The 22,625-nt window shown below is 33.7% G+C and overlaps 1 protein-coding gene across 4 annotated transcripts in view; it reads right to left on the bottom strand.

The window, feature by feature from the left end:
* HGF (hepatocyte growth factor) overlaps positions 1–22,625 on the bottom strand; it is a 77,078-nt gene that overhangs the window by 16,465 nt on the left and 37,988 nt on the right. For 2 of the 4 annotated variants that reach the window (XM_010344827.3, XM_074379324.1), the window contains 4 exons: positions 20,616–20,793; positions 17,144–17,271; positions 6,638–6,740; positions 2,555–2,688 (listed from right to left, as the gene is read on the bottom strand). In XM_010344827.3, coding sequence (XP_010343129.1) covers positions 2,555–2,688; positions 6,638–6,740; positions 17,144–17,271; positions 20,616–20,793 — 543 coding nt within the window. The remainder of the gene's footprint in view (positions 1–2,554; positions 2,689–6,637; positions 6,741–17,143; positions 17,272–20,615; positions 20,794–22,625) is intronic. The other 2 variants (XM_074379325.1, XM_074379323.1) reach the window with 1 other exon arrangement.

A 22,625-nucleotide genomic window follows, 5' to 3' on the forward strand; every position in this document is an offset into this window, starting at 1 on the left:
CTCCCTTAGTTTGTGATTATAAACCAAAGCACAGTGCCTTGAGGTTAGAGTCCTGGCTCCCTTAGCTTGTGATTGTAAACCAAAGCACAGTGCCTTGAGATTCTACAGGACCATTTCACTCTTAACCATGCATACGTGCTAGATCAAGCTGCTGTGATTTTTAAAAATCTGAAAATCTGAGCCGGGCGCGGTGGCTCACGCCTGCTAATCCCAGCACTTTGGGAAGCCGAGGCAGGTGGATCATGAGGTCAAGAGATCAAGACCATCCTGGTCAACATAGTCAATCCCCATCTCTACTAAAAATACAAAAAATTAGCTGGGCATGGTGGCACGTGCCTGTAATCCCAGCTACTCAGGAGGCTGAGGCAGGAGAATTGCCTGAACCCAGGAGGCGGAGGTTGCGGTGAGCCGAGACTGCGCCATTGCACTCCAGCCTGGGCAACAAGAGCAAAACTCCGTCTCAAAAAAAAAAAAAAAAAAAAAAAAAAAAATCTGAAAATCTGTAGACGAAGCAAAATAACCTGTTTTAGAAGACAGATAATTGTCTTTTTCCTTCTTCCTATACTAGTGTATATTCGATGAGCCTCCATTAGTCTTAAACAGAGACTTAACAAAAACCTTGTGTTATAAAACTAGTACTTAGAAAAATAATAATCTTTTAATCATTTAAAAATATTTTTATATGGCACTGTCTGAAAGGATAGGTGTGTTTCTTTCAGTATTAACATTTGAAAGATGTCTTTCCTGGCAGAACATTTTCAGGGCCTATGCAAACCTTAATATAGAAAATTGAAGAATATTAGGAAAACTAATTTGAAAGGCTATGATCATGGCTGATAAAATGAAAATATACTTATTAGAAATACCATTTATTTGCAAACACATAATATATTTTGTTATTTATTCTTATGGAGAATTTGTGAAACTATTAAACATAGATGGAGCAGCTACAAGTCTTAATTATAGGTAGACTTGATTGATTAACATATTTTAAAAGTTTGTCTTTAATGCTAGAATTTCATAAAACCTAATGGCTGTTTCCATTTAAGGTGAAATTTACCTCTCTAATTTACATAAATTCTGGAAAACATAGACTTGTGTTTTTATTTCATTTTTTTAAAGCAACATTATCATTTCTTCAATTTAATCTCTCTTTTTCTAGTAGATATTTTTGCTGCTATTCTCAAGGTACTTGATACTACTGCCTTCTCTAACAAAAAACATTCTTAAAACAAAGTTCTTATAGAACTTATGCAAGTATTTCCTTTTTAAAGAGAAGGTAGTTTAACATTGTGGTAAATGATGTTTGTTGTAAACACAGAGTTACAGATACATGGTGTAGTAAAATGATCTTTTTCTACGGACACAGCTTTATAAAAAAGGCTTTTTCACTCGATAACATGTTAAAGACATAGTGCCATCTCAATACATATTACTCTACATCAGTGGTTACCAGTGGAAATGATTTTGCCCTCCAGGAGACAGTGGCAATGTCTAGAGATAGTTTTGATTGTCACAACTTGGGGCAGGTGTCATGCTACTGGCATCTAGTGGATAGAGTCCAGGAACACTACTAAGCATGCTGCAAGTACAGAACAGCATCTGGCCCAAAATGCCAGTGTGGGGAGGCTCAAAACTCCTGATCTATGTCAACATTATTACTGCTTTTTATACATTTTATCAAACTGACTTCCCAGCAGGATTTTGAATTCACACTCAAAGTAGCATAGAATTGAGACACCCTGATTACCCAGGTCCTCACTAATATTAGATATTTATTACAATCATTTTATTTACCAACCTGACAGGTTGAAGTGACTTCTCATGCTTTAAAAAATGTTTCCTACTAATAAGTTTTCATGTCTTTTCATTTTTTTATCAGCTATATTCTTGAAGATTTATTTTCTTTCTTTTTCTCCTGAGTTCTGACATCTTTTTCTTATTGCTATATAGAAACTTTATAATATGAGTTATACTAGATATGTATTTTATATGAACTATATCAAACGTATTTTACATGTTTTTTATATAACTTTTATTTTATGCAATAATACCCTTTTCATAAAGCCATCTTGGGAATCAGGTAACTGGGTGGAAAACTCCAGGCTTTTCTTCAGTCTTAAGTTAAAGAACTGAGAGGGAAATAAAAGTACCACCAGTTCAGGTTTGCTTATGGAACTTTGCTGAGAGCTCTGCTATATTCAGAAGCTGAACAGGTAGTATTGGTGTTGGGGAATGGGGAGATCTTCTAACCCAGTTATATCACAAGTGTGGCCAATTATTGCTTTTGGAATCCAAATGGAAATCTTTTTGGGGAAGAGAATCTCCTTTAAAATGTTAGAATATCTTCTTATCTATAAGAGACATGGAGAGAGACGGAGAGAGAACGTGTGGTGTGTTTGCATGTGTGTTGTGTGCATCTTTGTATGTTGCTCTCTGGAAAGCCTCCTCAGTTGGGAATCAATGCCAGACCGCCTATATTACTTACAACTTTTATATGAAACACAGTATATTTAAAATATTTCACATGACAAAGACCTCTAACTGTACTTACAACGAGAAATGGGGCAATAATCCCAAGGAATGAGCGGATTTCCTGTGTAGCACCAGGGTCCATGAGCATCATCATCTGGATTCCGGCAGTAATTCTCATTCAGCTTACTTGCATCTGGTTCCCAGAAGATATGACTGTGGAAACAACAAGCTTTGCACATCACAATGCTTATTGCATCCAACAGGCACAAAATAATACACGAAGATATAATCTCAGAACATGACTTTCAGTACTTTAAGTTTGTCCTTAAGCCAAAATGGTACCATGCAACTTAATCCTTGATCAATTTCCTACAAATTGTTTCTAAAAGTCAAACCTAAACTAGATGAATTAAGTATTATTAGAGACCCATTGAGAGTTTTTAAATAAATATATCACATATTTCCAGTAGCATGCTGGTAAATGTTTACCAACTGGTACTTAAGGTATGTGTATGCTAAGGATGAAGACGAGGAGTCCTCATGTGTAGCTCTTGCTGAATTCTGTACTGTAAGTACTTCTACCATGAAAATTCAAACTTCTAATGTAAAAAGCACTGAAGGCAACATTTTTGAAAGAAGATGAGAACAATTATCTCTCACAATTCCGTAAGAGCAATCCACTCCATCCACCACTACATGTTACTAAAAATGCTTTAAAAAACAGCAGTGCTGAAATCAGCATTTATTTTAATCATGCCAATTCTTGCTTAAAATTCTTTAATAAGTCCTTTTAATCCTCAGGATAAAATTTAGATTTCTTAACTGAGCTTACAAGACTCTCTATATATTGTTGCCGCTTTGTGAATTCCTTCTCTGTGGACATTGACCAAGTGACATTCTTTCCGTCTTACCAAATTGATTTCCTATATTCAAATACTCTAATGCTTTGGCCTTTGCACATGCAGTTTCTTGTGTCTAACATAGTCTTCCTCCTCTACTTCTGTTGCCCGATTCCTATTCATCATATGTACATCCCAGCTAATTTCCCTTCCGTTTTTTTTTTTTTTTTAATTTTTATTTTTGTTGTTGTTGAGATGGAGTCTCACCCTGTTGCCCAGGCTGGAGTGCAATGGCACAATCTCGACTCACTGTAATCTCCACCTCATGGGTTCAAGCAGTTCTCCTGCCTCAGCATCCTGAGTAGCTGGGACTACAGGCACATGCCACTGTGCCCAGCTAATTTTTATATTTTTAGTTGAGACAGGGTTTCACTATGTTGGTTAAAACAAACATGCTGGTCTCAAGCTCCGGACCTTGTGATCTGCCCGCCTCGGCCTCCCAAAGTGCTGAGATTACAGGCACGAGCCACTATGCCCGGCTGTTTTCCCTTCCTTTAAGAAGCCTTCCTGACCACTTACATCTGAGTGGGCACTTCTTTGCATTCCCAAAGCATAAAATATACTATCTTTCATAGTTTTCATATGGCATTTCCTGTTTGCATGTATCCCACACTAGAGTGGGAGATCTATGAGAACAGAACTCTGCTGCCCTTTGAAGTCCTAGAGCTATAGTGTCGATATAGTAGCCCCTAGCCACATATAGCTACTGCGAAATTGATCTAGTCCACATTGATAGGTGCTATCAGTGTAAACAGACACCAGATTTTGAATATGAAGCATGAGAATATAATGTAAAAGGTATTTTAAATTATTTTTATATTGAACACATATTGAAATAAAAAACTTTAGATATATTGGATTAAATAAAATATATTAAAATTAATTTTGCCTGTTTATTTTTACCTTTTTAGAAGTGGCTACTAGGAATTTAGCAGTACATATGTGGCTTACATTTGTGAGTTGCATTATTTTCAATTAGAGAGCATTATTTGAGAACTATCCTCGTGTGAAGTAAATTAAGTAAAACAATATAATACACGATTGAGTACTTTTTGGAAGAGAATAAGGAACTTAAAAGACTGAAGCAAAGTCACTGCATCTCTCTGAGCCCTTAAATTCCTATCCATATATAGGAATCTTTCCTATAAGATTATGGTGGTCAAATGACATAACTCTTGTAAAGCAGCCATGTTATAGGCACTTGATCAAAATGACTATAACTTTTTTCTTTTTTTTTGAGTAAAAATGAAAATTTGTTAAATATGACTTATGCTAAGGTAATTTTTTTCAGAGTTGAATATACATGTTATTTTTTTAACTTTATATACATATATTTTTAATTGTACTTTAGGGTCTGGGGTACATGTGCAGATCATGCAGGATTGTTGCATAGGTACATACCTGGCAATGTGGTTAGCTGCCTCCATTCCCCCGTCACCTATATGTGGCATTTCTCTCCATATTATCCCTCCCCAATCCCTGCTGTCCCTCCCCTAGCACCCCCAGAAGACCTAGCGTGTGATGCTTCCCTCCCTGTGTCCATGTGTTCTCATTGTTCAACACCTGCCTATGAGTGAGAACATGTGGTGCTTGATTTTCTGTTCTTGTGTCAGTTTGCTGAGAATGATGGTTTCCAGATTCATCCATATCCCTACAAAGGACATGAACAAATCATTTTTTATGGCTGCATAGTATTCCATGGTGTACATGTGCCACATTTTTCTCGTCTGGTCTATCATCGATGGGCATTTCGGTTGGTTCCAGGTCTTTGCTATTGTGTTCATAAACAGTGCTGCAGTGAACATACATGTGCATGTGTCTTTATAATGGGACGATTTATTATCCTTTGGATATATACCCAGTAATAGGATTGCTGGGTCAAATGTAATTTCTATTTCTAAGTCCTTGAGGAATCACGACACTGTCTTCCACAATGGTTGAACTAATTTACATTTCCACCAACAGTGTAAAAGTGTTCCCGTTTCTCCACATCCTCTCCAGCAACTGTTGTCTCCAGATTTTATAATGATCATCATTCTAACTGGCACAAGATAGTATTTCAATGTGGTTTTGATTTGCATTTCTCTAATGACCAGTGATGATGAGCTTTTTTCATGTCTGTTGGCTTCATATATCTCTTCTTTTGAAAAGTGTCTGTTTATACCCTTTGCCCACTTTTGAATGGATTTGTTTGTCACTCTAATGATTGTTTCTTTTGCTGTACAGAAGCTCTGGAGTTTAATTAGATCTCATTTGTCTATTTTGGCTTCTGTTGCCAATGCTCTTGGTGTTTTGGTCATGAAGTCCTTGCCCATGCCTATGTCCTGAATGGTTTTGCCTAGGTTTTCTTCTAGGGTTTTTATGGTGTTAGGTCTTATGTTGAAGTCTTTAATCCATCTGGAGTTAATTTTAGTGTAAGATGTCAGGAAGGGGTCCAATTTCTGTTTTCTGCCCATGGCTAGCCAGTTTTCCCAACACCATTTATTAAACTTTTTTCTTTTAGTCTAGTGCATATACTCTGGGATGTTTATGAAAAATCTGTTTTAGGTCACAATTGTGTGTTATACTTCTTTTGCAATTTTGTAAACACTAGCACTATTGCTAAGGCTGAGTGGATGCTATCTCCTCTATCTATGAATATATCTATGGTAAAAATCTGTAATTATCAAAAACTTTTAGAATTTTTCAATTATGTATACATTCCTGTAATTATTGGAAAATTTTATGTATCAAAGCTACATAAGGAAACCTGCCATTTTACATTTTTAATAGTTAAGATTTAGTAGTTTAGATATTTAAATTATATACATGAGAATGATTATTCATTGGTTTTTCAACTACTATTAATTATTAAACATGAAAACAATAATCCCATAAAATGCACTACTTCAAACACCAGATTTGCCACTTAGTTATACACTGTCTTATTAAGTTATGTTACTGTTGTGTCAATGTGACCATATCCTCCTTGAAGGCTGGAACCAAAATATGTCCACTTTTTGTTGCTGTTCCCCATGGTACTAATTATATTACAGAACGCATAGTAAATGCTCAATAAATATGCACTAACTTGAATTGCATATTTAAAAGTTTGCTTCTTTTTAAACAATGTTATGATGAGTTGTACAGAAAATCCAATCTAATGCTTTTATTAGCTTGCCATGATATAGAAAAGATTAGAAAGAAAAAGCAATATACATATCTAAATACACAATCCATTGTTATTATTACATTCTATATATAGAAGGAAGAAATTTACAGACCGGTGTAAGTCTTCCATGTTCTTGTCCCACATTGAACATGTTAGTGCAGATCTTGTTTTAGATAAATTGCCCATATAATTTTTGCCATTCCCACGATAACAATCTAGACATAAAACATACAGAAATAAGTCTAATAAATATTAAGGAGTATAAAACAAAAACATTTTTATAAGTATATGGAATCATGAAAATCAACATACAAATCAAAATACAAATTTGAATATTTTTGATTTGTACTTGAAATCTGTACAAATCAAAAATACTCAAATATCTCAGATTAAAATATCCTTATTTTAAGCCCAGTGTCTTCATTAAAATAAGGGCTTATGCAAATTCAAATATTACAAACAGTAATTTAAAACCAAATGAGTGGCCCTTTGGAACAACAAAAAGTAGGAATTTTTAGAATAACATATATTTCCCAATATTTTCTTCTGAAAAATGTCATTCCATAGAAAAGTCACAAGAATAATATAATGAACATTCATCTACTAGTCACATTCCTTGTGTTTTGATTTTTGACTTCTATGACATTGACAGTCTGAGTCACCCAAGCCAGCTGCTTTACAAATGCTCTTTAAGTTGAATTTGTTTGATTTATTTTCTCATGAATAAAATCAAGTTAAATATATTTGACAGGAATATTGCATCAGTGATGCTTTGTCCTTTTCAGACCATTACATCCTGTGACACATGATGTCACTTTGATCTATCACTAGTGATGTGTTTGATCACTTGGTTAAGTGGTGCAAAGAAAAAACTCTTCTTTGTATTCAACAAAAAAACTGATTGGGACCTTTGAGTCTGAATATAAATATCCTGTTTCCAAACAAATTTTCACAAAAGAGCTTAGGCATATTTTAATGAATTTTGCATGAATCAGTTATTGTCATGCTGATGGTAAAATGGTTATTTTTGCTATTTCTAACTTTTTTTGTATTTATTAGCTAGCATTTAACTGTAAGTAAAAATTTTTCCTTTTCCCTTATCCCGTTCATTTAGGTATTAGTAGGAGAAGTACTAGAACTAGCTTTAAAAGTAGTAAATTAAATGTGAACCAGCAGATTTTCTTTTTATTTAATATGATATATAATCTATTCCTGTTATTCATTTTGATGCTCAGCTTGTTCCAAATTTTGCCAATGGAAGCCACTTTAAACTGACTCTTGTGTCTCTTACCACGCCCCATGAGGTTTGCTCTTTTTCTTTTTCAATTGAGAAATTTTTATCCTTCTGCCTCAGCCTCCTGAGTAGCTAGCATTACAGGCATGGACCACCACACCCAGCTGATTTTTTTTTTTTTTTTTTGGAAGAGACAGGGTTTCACCATGTTGGCCAGGCTTGTCTCAAGTGATCCACCTGCCTCAGACTCCCAATGTGCTGGGATTATAGGCATGAGCGACCACATCCAGCCATATTGTTCATATTTTTAATCAAAAAATATGTAGTTGGAAATCAAGTTCTTCAAAAAATATAAGTTGGCCAGGCGCAGTAGCTCACTCCTGTAATCCCAGCACTTTGCAAGGATGAGGCAGGTGGATCACTTCAGGTCAGGAGATTGAGATCAGCCTGGCCAACATGGTGAAACCCCATCTCTACCAAAAATATAAAAAATTAGCCAGGTGTGGTGGCATGTACCTGTAATCCCAGATACTCTGAAGGGTGAGGCAGGAGAGTTGATTGAACCCAGGAGGAGGAGTTGCAGTGATCTGAAATTGCACCACTGCAATCCAGACTGGGCGACAGAGTAAGACTCCGTCTCAAAAAAATAAATAAAAAATTTAAAAGTATATAATATATATACATAGACATAAGTATATATGTACTTATGTCTATATATATATGTGTGTGTGTGTGTGTGTGTGTGTGTATGTTGCTTTCCAAATTTAAAAAGAAACCACTATTCTATATTTTTAAATAATACCAAACATTTAAAAAGTGACTTTTTATTTCTTTTTTTCTTTCTTTTTTTTTTTTTTAGACAGAGTTTTGCTCTTGTTACCCAGGCTGGAGTGCAATGGCGCGATCTTGGCTCATCGCAACCTCCGCCTCCTGGGTTCAGGCAATTCTCCTGCCTCAGCCTCCTGAGTAGCTGGGATTACAGGCACGTGCCACCATGCCCAGCTAATTTTTTGTATTTTTAGTAGAGACGGGGTTTCACTATGTTGACCGGGATGGTCTCGATCTCTTGACCTCGTGATCCACCCGCCTCGGCCTCCCAAAGTGCTGGGATTACAGGCTTGAGCCACCGCGCCCGGCGTGACTTTTTATTTCTAATATTCTTAATTTTTAAGTGAATGAAAACTGTACATTTGGCTATGAAAGGTAATTTACAAATTTACATGAACATTAAGATTTTATGTTGGGAAAAATAACTAATGGGTACTAAGCTTGGTACCAGGGTGATGAAACTGTCTTTACAACAAACCCTCATGACACAAGTTTACCTATGTAACAAACCTTCACATATACTCCTGAATTTAAAAGTCTAAAAAAAAAAAGATTCTATATTTTAAACTTGGTAAACCATAGCATATTTTCGTTGGTTTAAAATGTGCTATGTGATTACAACAAATATTAGGATATAAATGCATATACGATTCATTAAATAAGTAATTAATGACGGCTTAGAATCAGTTACCATAATGAAAAAGAAATACATACAATAAGCATATTCAATTATCATGCATTCTCTTCTTTGGATCACACTTGACAAAATGACATAAGGGATTTGGGATTAAAATAACTCAAATAGATCTGATGCAGATAAAAGAGTCATTACAATACACGATCAAATTGTTTTCAGAAAGCCTTAACCTGTAAAATTTAATACTTGCACACTAAAAGAATGTATCAATTAAAACTTTTTCTCTGACAATACTTTTTTTCTATATTAAGAAATTTTAAACATTTGACTGTTAGTAAAGTCTTTAGATACGCTTTTACTAATGAAAACAATTGTGCAATATAGTGTAGTGGTATTGCTCTTTTATACATTTTTATTTTTCACATCTGGATTTTTGTGGAACACAAATTAGTTGAAAAGATCCTCCCTAGCACCACCACCACTATCCTTTCTTCTGAATTTGGTCTAGGAGGTAGGTTTTTCTTGAGTAAACTTTTTATTTTAGAATACTTTTGAGCTTACCGAAAGTTATCAAGATAGACAGAAGCCCCCATATACCACAGTTTCTCCACTTTTAACATCGTACAATAGTATGATTGACTTGTCACAGCTATCTAATATTGATACATTACTATAAATTAAAATATGTACTCTCTTTACAAATTCTTAGTTTTCTACCTGATACCTATTATGTTCAGTCACCATGTTCCCAAAGCCTCCTCTAGACAATTCCTCAGAATTTTCTTGTTTTTAATGATCTTGGCAGTTTTGAGGAAAACTGATCAACTGTTTCATAAAATGCCCCTCAATTCGGTTTGTCTGGTTTGTCTTGATTAGATGTGGATTATGCATTTTAGAGAGAAAGACATGAATTTCTGTGCACTTCCTAATTTCTACTCCATTTCATTTAATAGTTAGACAGTCTGGGTGCAGTGGCTCACAACTGTAATCCCAGCACTTTGGGAGGCTGAGGTGGGTGGATCACCTGAGGCTGGGAGTTCGAGATCAGCCTGACCAACATGAAGAAACCCTATCTCTACCAAAAATACAAAATTAGCCAAGCAAGGTGGTGCATGCCTGTAATCCCAGCTACTGGGGAGGCTGAGGCAGGAGAATCACTTAAACCCAGGAGGTGGAGGTTGTGGTGAGCTGAGATTGCGCCATTGCACTCCAGCCTGGGCAACAAGAGCAAAATTCTGTCTCAAAAAAAAAAAAAATAGACAATGTGTGTGTGTGTTTTCATGTATTTATCATGAATAATTACTGATTCATCTAATCCAATTTAATACCACAGAATTTTCCTCTTCTGTATTTCATTTTTCTATCTCCTTTCTCCCACAATGAGAACCCTGGTTTCAGGTAACATCAATATATTTGATCATTTTCCCAATTCTCCAATGCATACAACATTTCAAACTGCTGCAACTTAACAATAACAACAAAACTATAATTTAAAGATTAAAATGTGTTTACAGGTATTTTAGTCTTAAAATAGATCCTAATGAGAGTATGTACAGTCAGATAATTGTATCCAAAAATTATCTGGATTTTTTTTCCTTCTCTCTACTAATGGTATACATTTGATATATACATAGACATATTTCTGTTTTTATTTCCATCTTTCTAGATGCTACTCTTTGAATATTTAAAATATTAACATTGGATCATGATCAAAACTATATGAAAGGGTAAATTCAGAGAAGCGTCCTCTTCTCTTGCTTCAATGACATTCAATTTCTACTTTCTACTCACCATTGCCAGTAGGCAATCTCATTAGTTTCTTGTTTATGGCCCTTGTGTATTTTCTTTACTTTTGGCAACAAGTATTAAATCCAATTAAATGGTATTTACTTTTTTGACAAAATTAAGCTACTACACATACCTACATAGTAGCTTCAAGATACATATATGTACATATATAGACATGTGTGTATATATGTATTTGCACATACAGATATATAGAGAGATATATCTATCTGTGTAGGTATATATATTATGAATGTATATATATACATATATTTGTATATATATGAGTATATACATATATGAATGTTACATACATATACATAGTCATATACATATCTGGGTATGTGTATGTATATACATTCATACATGTATATATATACACATACAGATATATACATCTATAATATGAATGTATGAACTTATATGTATATATATTTCATACGTGTAGTCTCATATTCTATTTTTTATTACCAGTAGTAAATTATCTTATTTAGTTACCAGTAGTATACAAACATATGTGCCTAGCTTTTTAAAAAAGTTAATCTCATGCTAAGCCGCAAATGATCTAATATTAGCTCATTAAGAGTTTTAGTGTTCTTTTTGCAGGTTCATAGCATTTTACAGAATATATTTGCATTGTTGTGCTATGACAGATAATTCTGCAATAAGAAACTTTGTGCAAATATATTTGCTCATTGTTAGAACTTTATAATTAGGTATTGGCATTGTTGGGCCAAAACTATGTGGAATATTTTATCCATGTGGAATTTTTTTTCAAGTAGAAGGCATGAAGTACTGACTTTGATTGTATTTTTCTGTTTTTATTTATTTATTTTTTATTGAATTTTAGGTCTGGGGGTACATATGAAGAACATGCAGGATTGTTGCATAGGTACACATGTGGCAGTGTGATTTGCTGCCTTCCTCCCTATCACCTATATCTGCCATCTCTCCCCATGCTATCTCTCCCCAACTCCCCACCCCACCACTGTCCCTCCCCTATTTACCCCCAACAGACCCCAGCTAGTGCTCCCCTCCCTGTGTCCATGTGTTCTCATTGTTCAACACTCGCCTATGAGTGAGAACATGTGGTGTTTGATTTTCTGTTATTGTGTCAGTTTGCTGAGAATGATGGTTTCCAGGTTCATCCATGTCCCCCCTTCCTGAATAATATTTAAGCACATACCTTTATGAAGTACAAGGACAAGCCATACTAAAAATTTTGGAGAAGAGCAATCCACACAAGGAAACTGGCACATGCAAATACCCAGAATCAGAAATAGGTCTATCATCTATGCATAAGAACTGCAGAAGTATGCAGGGGTCAGTAGGTCACGCCACAATGTTGATTTCTAAGTTGATTTGAAACCAATGGGTTGTTTTAGATGATGTGTTCTGATTCATACTCAAAGAAGGTCAGTTTATTTGGTGTGCAGAGAGAGAGTAGACTATAGAAAGCAAATGTAAAATCTGAGAGAAAAGGTAATATTCTATCACAGTAGTCAAGGTGGGAGATGATTACAGCTTGCTCTAAAAAAAAGCTATTGAGATAAAGAGAAATGATCACACTTGGGGCATATTCTGAAGGCAGAGCTGGACATATTTTCAGATGGATTGGATGTGGAACACAAGAAAAAGAGCAAAATTAAAGAAATTCCTTTGATTCTGTGTAAATTGCTGAACAATAGTAGTACCTTTTAAAAAGGTTGGGAAAAGAGTGAAACTGGATGAATAACAAAGATGGGCATCTGAAGTTCCCTTTTGCATGTGTTCAATTCAAGGTTCTTTTGGGGCTGTCAAGTAGAAATGTTGAGTATGACTATCGATGTTACGTATGAGACTCAATCTGAGAGAACAGATTGAAGCTACAGAGACACATTTGGTTGTCATTAGCCATATTAAGCCATGGGGTATGATGAACTAGAATATGGAAGGAATATAGATATAGAAGATGTAAAAGGGGAAAAAGAGATTTTTTTAACTTTTGTGGGTCTCATGTTTTATCAGTAAAATGGGAAATACAGAAATAAAAAAGAAGGCATGAAGTTAATTTTATCATCATTCTAAATGGTTAACTGCTGCTCCATTATTGTATTTTTAAAGTTAATATTGTACTCAGTGGTATATATTGCCATATTTTTAATATAATAAATCTCAGTATGCACTCGAGTCTATTTTTGGATTTTGTGTTTTTTTGCAATTGCTAAGAAATTCAAGTGCTACAACAACACTCTTTTAATTATAAACTCTTTATATTTTAATATCCGATAGGGATAGTTCCCTCCAATTGCTCTTCATTTTCATGGTTTTTCTTATTATACTTACATATTTTAGGAGAACTTCAGAGTCAATCTGTTTAATATCAGAAAAATACATATTGATCTATTTATTAATATCACATTAAATATCTAGATGAAGTTTTCATCAGTTTTGTTGCTATTATAGATGTTTTCTCTTTAAATCTTCAAGCTCATAAAAATACTAGTGACATTTTTATATTAATTTTATATCCTTCTACCTTAATGAATTTTTCATTGTTTCAATTCCATTTTCCATGTGTATTACTATTATATAGTTTACATAAATAGAGATAATTTACTTTGCCTTTTCCAATTACTTCGTCTTCTCAACTAATTATATAGCATAATATATCCAATAAAACTTTAAAGAGAAAAACAATGTTAAGTCATACTTAAAATATTAAACAGTAAGGGAGATAGTGGAAATACTTATTTTTTTTGATCTTATAAGAATGCCTCTAATATTTCCTCATTAAGTAAGTGGTAATTTTATAAGTGGTCATTTATATATGTATGTGTATACTCATATATATTCAATATATATATGTACTATATATTCAATATATATATGTACATATATATTCAATATATATATGCTATAGAAGTATATATGTGGAGGGTATATGTGTGTGTGCCTATATGTGGATGCCTTAAAATGTGAACATAGATGTTAAGGAAGTCTGTGTAAGCATAGATGGACATATATGGATGTATGGATGTGTGTATACATATATGTATATATATAAAACCCATGCATTTTTTTACTTGAATACATTTTTGAGGAATGTATGAGTTTTGCCACAGGAATTTCAGAATCAATTGAGATTTTCCATATAATTGTTTTTCCAACATCTATGAAGAATTGTAATGGGCTTCTAATACTGAATCATTTTTGTATTGTTAGACTAAACTCCACTAGGTTATAATGTATTATTTTCTTAACTTTTTATTGAACTGTCCATTCAAAATTTTTTACATTTTTATATTAATATTCACAAACAAGATAGCTGTACAGTTTCTTTCTTCCTTTGCAATTTTTGTCATGGTTAGGTATCAACATCATACTTGCATCATAAAAATAATTTGAAAGTTTTACTGTATTGGGTAATATTTGAAGCAATTTAAATAGCAGTGAGATTATCTGGTATATGAGCACATCTGGACATGGTTTCTTTTTGCTAGAATAATTCTTTAATAGATTTCTGTATTTCAGTTATAGAAATTGGTCTATTTAAGCATCATTTCTCTACCATGGTCAATTCAAATAACTTAAATTTTTCTAGTACATTAACCATTTATGTAGATTTGGCTAACAGTGATTTTCTTGAGTAGAATGTCTATCTCTTCTTCATTTTTAGATTGTTCCCTCCCCTAGAGTCTAGCATACAGTTGGACATATCAGGTGCAATGGTGCAATATATTGTTAAAGAATAGTAATATAATGTGTTGTTAAAGAATGAATAAAAGAAAAAAGGAAGAAAGAATGAAAAGGTCAATCTCAGGAGGGTCAGATTAAATCCCAATGTGCCAATCTGAGATGTAGGCAAGTTACTTAAATTCCATAAAACGAATATTTTCATCTATGAATAAATTGATTTATCTGATAAGCAATAACATCTGTTTACCCTCCAGAATACAAAATTTTCATATTCTATTACCTGATCCTTTTTATGTGATGTATATGTATATAAAAATACCTTAATACACACTGGAAGTTTATCAAATAATTATTTTTCTTCTCTCCCTCACAAATTATTAACAAGTGTTCAAGTAAATGAGCCAGAAACACAGAAGACTCTGCTGGTGCCAAACTTCCCTTAATCACTGGCTTCAACTTTATTTCCAACTGACCCTTAAAAGAACAATGAAACTGACTAAAAAGGGACTCATCCTCTCTTCCCTCTACAACTCTATTTTCAGACTTGCTCACAAACAATGACACTGTGGAAAAAGTTAAAGGATGGAAGAAGTATGCACAGGACAGTCAGTCTATGAGATGGAGCTTTAGTTTGGCTTGGGATTTCTAGGTTGATTTAGGACTAACCATGACCATGACCATCACAATTAAGCATATGTGAAATAGAATATGATCATCTGAAAAGGATCTCTCTCAATGTACTATATATCAGTTATTCCCAGGACTCGACATTATTATTAATATTTAACCAATTATTTCTTTGAAAAATCTACTTTTAAAAAAAATTTATTTTAGGTTCAAGGGTACATAGGCAGGTTTGTTATATGTAAATTGTGTGTCACCGGGGTTTGGTGCATAGATTATTTTGTCACTCAGGTAATAAGTTTAGTATTTAATAGGTAGTTATTTGATTCTCTTCCTTCTCCCACCCTTCACCTTCAAGTAGGCCCCAGTGTCTGTTGTTCCCTTCTTTGTATCTGTATATATTTAATATTTAGCTCCCACTTATTAGTAAGAACATGCAGTATTAGTTCTGTTCCTGCATTAGTTCACTTAGGATAATAACCTCCATGTTGCTGCAAAGGACATGATATTCTTATTTACATCTGTGTGGTATTCCATGATGTATATGTACCTAATTTCCTTTAACCAGTCTACCATTGATGGGCATGTAGGTTGATTCCATGTCTTTGCTATTATAAATAGTGCTACAATAAACACATGCATCCCTGTGTCTTTATGGTAGAACAATGTATATTCCTTCTGGTATACACTCAGTAATGGGATTGCTGCATTGCATGGTAGTTGTGTTTTAAGTTCTTTGAGAAATCTCCATGTTGCTTTCCAAGGTGGCTGAATTAATTTACATCCCCACCATCAGGGTATAAGCATTCCCTTTTCTCAGCAACCTAACCAAAATCTATTATTTTTTGACTTAAAAATCTATTTCAATCTGACTTGACTACTGTTCTTTAAGACAGTTATCTTCAATGGTATCTGTGTTTCCAAATATAATGGTGATTTCTCTCAAACCCTACCATTATCCAGCAGCTCTACTGCTAACACCCAGGGACATGTCACTCCCATCTCTAGTCTGAATTATTGAAACAACCACTTTGTTGGTTCTCCTGTTTTAACTGTTGTCAAGAATCTAGCTATTTTCTGGAACGAAGCCAGAGTGATCCAGTTAAAACGTAAGTCACATTGTGGAGTCCCTTGTCTTTCAGAGCAAAAGTGAAAACCTTTACAATTCCTGAAAGGCTGATTCAACTTTAGCCCAATTGCCTCTCTAATCTCATCTCCTATTACTCTTCATCTTACTTATTTTATACTAGCTATGGTGATGTGCTTATTTGTTTAACTTTCCCAGAACTCTCTCATCTCACACCATGTGCATTTGCAGTTTTCTCTGTCTAGAATACTCTTACACATATATGTGCATGGCTTGGCACATGCTGCTGCCTCACTGCCCTTGGGTCCTTCTTACATGTTAATGTAGCAAGTAAGATCTTCCCTGAACATTCAAATATAAAATAGAAGCACCCCTCTTTTCTAACTCTAGGACATTTTGATCTCTACTACTTATGAAAAACTACTGTAACATTCCCATTTTCATTTTTATTTTGCTTTTCTATCAGTTAGATATTAGCTCCAAGGGGTCAGATAGCTTAGTTTTGTTTACTGGTATATCTCCGGGGCTTAGAACTGTGCCTGGCAGTAGCATACACTCAGCTAAATAAATAAATGTTGAGTGAATGAATATGTAAGAGAAATCCAACTTCAAACTTGGCAATTTTGTTTGCTAGCCGGCAAAACCAGTGCAGCACAAAGTAGCTCTCATGCTGTAAAATGTGTCCTCCCTTTAGACATTTCCCCTGAATTTAATCATGCCCACCCTGCAGAATGTCAGCTATTACCTTGTCCATTTGACATATCACAGTTTGGAATTTGGGAGCAGTAGCCAATTCGGATGTTTGGATCAGTGGTAAAACACCAGGGTGATTCAGACCCATCTGGATTTCGACAGTAATTTTCTCGTAGGTCTCTGTTGAGAATAAGCATGTTAATGTAAATTGCCAGAGTTCTTACATTGGTGAAGTCAGTGTTATTACATTTCTAGAATTCCAGAATGTATGCATATTTATAAATAGAGTTCTAAGTTTTTGGAGTTAGGATAGCTATAACAATTTAAAACTCAGTATACATAACTGACACTACCCAAATAAATGCTGTCATATGCTAATATTTTTTTCCTTCTAGAGGCCTAGAGTTTCACACAAACATTACTGCTTCAAAAAAGAGAGAAATGGTATCACTGCATTCTTCTCACTCAGTCTCAAGATTTAGACTCTCAATTGGTACCATTTTAAAACATTGGCCATTATTTATTACATGTTCATGGCCCATGTATTGTGTAGAAACAACATGTATCTCTCTTTGTGAAAGAAAGGTTATTATCAATAGTCATTAACTACTCTCATTTCAAATGAAAGTTCAATCTATTCAAATATGTGCCACAAAAAATATGATAGCTTTTTTCCCTTAAGTTCTGTATTTCTTTGATTTATTTAATTTGTTGCATCAATTTATTTTAATTACAAAGCAAGTCTTTATCAGTTTAAAGAGGCTACCTAAAATCTTTACAAATATTTCTGTAAAGTTAAGACCTTGTTATGCTACAGAGAAACGAACTATAGAACAAACTGAATGTAGTACATGTATATCCTTCATTTTACCAGTATTTTAATTAGAAGTTTAGAGTTTCTAATCAGAAAAAAAATTTATGCTAAAATTATCTGTATGTAAAATAATTTTAATGGTTTTCTATTTTAATATAAATAAGGTTCACATTAAATAAAATGTGCATTTCATGAAAAATGTGTTAAATATGCTCTCTAATTTTAAGCAAGTATGTTCTATTATTTCATAGCTTCCTTGTTAATAATTTAACTAAATTAATATTCAGTCTTTTGGAAACCACAGTATTTGTATCACTTAGGTCCAATTAGAAGTACTATTATACAATTATATTAATATCCAAATAGACCATTGGAAACTGAGAAATTTTTAAGGAAAAAGCTTGTGTTTGGTTAGAAAACCAACAAATAATAATCTTACCTAATCAAAATAGGTCCTGATACAAACTATTATTTAAGGATATGAGAACATTAACCACCAGTGGTTAAAGCCACTGTATGGTAAGTGTTTATAACCCATATTCAAACCTTTAGCCTTCTTATAAAATTATTAAATGGAATAGATGAAAAAAACCATTTATACTTATATTTTAAAATTATGTCAGTGTAAAACATGTGTGTTAAATCTTACATAAACTTTACACATGCTTTGGTTTTATTGTCTATTATTTGGTAGAGATGGAGTCACCCTTTGTTGCCCAGGCTGGTCTTGTTGAACTCCTGACCTTAAACCATCCTCGCATTTCATCCTCCCAAAGTTCTGGGATTATAGGCATGAGCCACTATGCCTGGCCAAATTTGCAATTTTACATAAATAATCACTCGGTTTAATCATTTGGATTGCTCATTTAGACAAGCCAATTAAGTGAAGATCGAAGGCTATCAAAGTCCTAGTTTGGACCGACTTTAAAATCTGTATTAGAAGCACCTCAATCCATAATCTAGATGAAGCAAGAATTAAAGTCAAGATTTACTCAAATATTTTTACTAAGTTCTTACCCTTCACTTGAAGGAAGAATGATTTACAATTACTAAGGTGAATTGATGAGTTTATGATTCATGTAGATTCATCACAGGCAGTACAGTATTGTTCAGTTACATCCAAAGATTGCCATTTGTAAGGTCTCAGTACTGGGCATGTTTAATGTTTAATGTTTAGTAGAGACACCTGACCAGTACGCCCCTCACTACTAGATCACAAATAGTAAATGGTAAGTCAATGTCCTGAGAAAAGAGTTGAGTCAGATTTTATCAGTTTTATAACACAGCACAAACTTTGTTTCTTAATATTTATGTTTGGTTATTTAAGCCAAATAACAAAATTAAGAAAGGATGACTTAAATTCTGCTAAGATATAACAGATAACTTTTGATAATTAAGTTTTAATTGTGAAGTCTGTGAATTAAATTTTTACAATCATTCTGTTTTTCTTACAGATGATTTTCACTAGGTATCTGAACATATACAATTTCTTATTGGGTATTACCAGTCACTAGAAGTAAACAAAAATATGAAGGCTCTGACACTATCTCCCTTGTCCCTTATAACTAAGATTTTCTCTGTTTCTTTGTTTTCTCTACTTTGATGTATTTCTCAGGTGTGAAACACATGGGTCAGGAATAGAGAGTGAATTGCTTTGATGGAAATGAAAATAAGCCCAGAATGATAACCACTAATTTTGTTACTATAAACTAATAGGAAAAAAATATTAGTTATTATAAACGAATGGGAAAAAAATCTTAGATTAATGCTTACTATCTAAATAAATAAATAATGGAACTAGCTAAATCTTGTGCATGCACACACACAGACACACACAAATCTCTCCTCTCCTATGGTGGATGGCCACTAGTGCTCATAGCTCTTCATTCAGAAATGTTAGGCTGTCTTATTAAAAACCAATTACATAAAGCCAATATATGTTATTTATAGGTGCTATTTCAGGAAAGCCACTATGAATGATGTATGTGTTATAAATTTCAAAAGCAATCATTTTATGTTCCTCATAACAAGGTGGACAATTTAAAAACACATGGCATTGTGTCTGTGTCTGTCTACTAAAGTCAAGTGGTGTAAAAAGTGCCCATAGAGAATGCACAGCTATGTAATTGATACTTAAGGGCAGTTTCTTTGGCTTGAGTCATCTACATTTTGTTTTGCTCCTTCACTTTTCAAAGCAAATCCAGAAACAATGCAACACATTCATTTAAGCTTTGAAAAATTATTTTATTCACAGAACTTTAAGGCTAGTAACTCTTCAGTAGTGTTACTTTTCTTTCCATTCTTTCAAGAGGAAAAACATGTAATCCTCCCAAAGCTAATATAAAAATTTAAGAAGGCAGTGTTTTGAAACATGCCTGGCTACCATTAGTATTAACTGATTTATTAAACAGACTCATAAGAGCAAAGCTGTGATCAGAAACCACCTATGGATGTGTTTCCCAAAGCATAGCGAATCTGCCCTCTGGATTCCAACCACCTAGAATGCTTAATGAAATGCATATTTGAGGACCAAATATCAGAACAAAAAAATCAAAATCTCTGAGCAGAGGAATAATCTGCCTTTTAATTTCTGATTATCACTGGGCACACTAAAGTTTGATCACAGACACAAAATTAGTAAAAAGTAACCACTCTATCTCATTTCCCCTAAGGCCTAGTGAAGTGCATAACATTTGCCTCTTTTACTCACTTGCATTTATAATTTTCAGGAGTCATGTCATGTTTGTGAGGATACTGAGAATCCCAACGCTGACATGGAATTCCATTCCAAATGGTATTGACAGTGCCCCTGTAGCCTTCTCCTTGACCTTGTACGCATTCAGTTGTTTCCATAGGAACATTAGTGTGATTCATAGTACTGTCGGCTACTGGTAAAAAAACAAACAAAAAACATATAAAATAAGAAATTTAACTTAACATTATTACTGTCTTCCTTCCAATTTCCTTTTCATTAAAATCCTAAATTAGTTTTTTATTGAAAAGTTACTTAAATGCATTTTACTTCCACATGTATAACTTACATATGCTGAATAGTGTTTCTGAAATGACTGTCAGTTATTTCTAAAATTAGCTTGCTTATAAGTACATACAAAGTGATAATGAAATTAACCATAATTTTCCTCCAATATAATGAATATATTCTGGCCAGGCATGGTGGCTTACGCCTGTTAAGTCCAGCACACTGGGAGGCTGAGGTAGGCAGATTACCTGAGGTCAGGAGTTTAAGACCAGCCTAGCCAACATGGTGAAACCCCATCTCTACTAAAAATACAAAAAAAAAAAAAAAAAAAAATAGCCAGGTATGGTGGCAGGTGCCTATAATCCCAGCTACTCGGGAGGCTGAGGCAGGAAAGTGGCTTGAACCAGGGAAGCAGAGGTTACAGTGAGCCGATTGTACCATTGCAGTCTAGCCTGGGCAACAAGAGTGAAAGTCCATCTTAAATAAATAAATAAATAAATAAATAAATTCTAAGCTGACATATTAAATATTTTAATCAACTTGTTGACAATGAAGAAAAAAATCAGTTATTGCTAGGATGATCTATTTCCTGCTTTTTTTCCTAGTCCAACTTCAGTGCTTACTATACTTCATGAAGATTGTAAAACCCTGTCACTAAGTAAAAAAAGTATAAAATTAAATTTTTACCACAATTTGATCTCTATGTGTAATGTTTATTCAATCAAAATATAACTCAAAACATTCCAGAGCAATTAAAATTCATATATAGCCTCAAAACATATATGAAAATGTTTAGGGTTTGATAAAAGTGTAAACTTCCCAGCTACCTTTACAATCTAAATGGCCATTCAAGATGCCTCTGGATGAAACTCAAGTCAGCAGCCTCTAAGACTGTTTAAGATTTGAGTAAATTTCATTGATTCATCCGTTTTGGAATTGGATGCACCACTATACAAAGGACAGGCCAGAATTAGAAATGCCATCAATGACTAGGAATGTCTATGAAAGTTTTCTATATTTAATAATGTAAATGTTTTAATAGCTCTTTAATTTCATTTAAACATATCTCTCATACAAACCATTGCTACCTTATGTATTTGAATGCTTTATTTCATTGCATTCTATGACTTAGCCTTAGGCAAACTAAACAATAGCCTATGCTTAGAGTTATTCTATGAAGTTTTGTGAAAAAAGGGAAAATGTTTCTTTAATGACCACCCTAATTATTGAAATAAGTTGTAGTATAGAAATTTCTAGTAAATTCCTTTTAAATAACTGTATTGCGGCTCCTTTAAAAAGTGTTTTAAAGTTTTGTATATCTGCTTTGGAGAATAGAAATATGACTCAGAAATATCCAAAATTAAAAAGAAATTCAAATGAAGACGAAAAATGTTCCACGATTGACCCATAAAGTGCCAATTGAGAGCTGATAGCCTACAGAATTCATCCATGTTGATATTGATGATATATATTGATTTTAGGAAGAAGAGAAATTATGAAACTTGGGGAAATGGCTTGTATAGAAAAAGTTGATGTTGATTTTGCAAGTCTTTCATAATCTTAATACTATTATGTACTTCATCAAGACAAAGGTCTTTGATGAAATACAAAATAAGATGGATTTCATAGGTCCTAAGGAACTATGTTTCATCAATACAAATGCCATTAAATTACTCTATTTCTGACTATTTGAATTAACTGTTAAATGACATGAGGAAACTGAATGTGTGTAGGAAAGTT

This window comes from Saimiri boliviensis, chromosome 10, assembly GCF_048565385.1.
Source record: "Saimiri boliviensis isolate mSaiBol1 chromosome 10, mSaiBol1.pri, whole genome shotgun sequence".
NCBI classification, from domain to species: Eukaryota; Metazoa; Chordata; class Mammalia; order Primates; family Cebidae; genus Saimiri; species Saimiri boliviensis.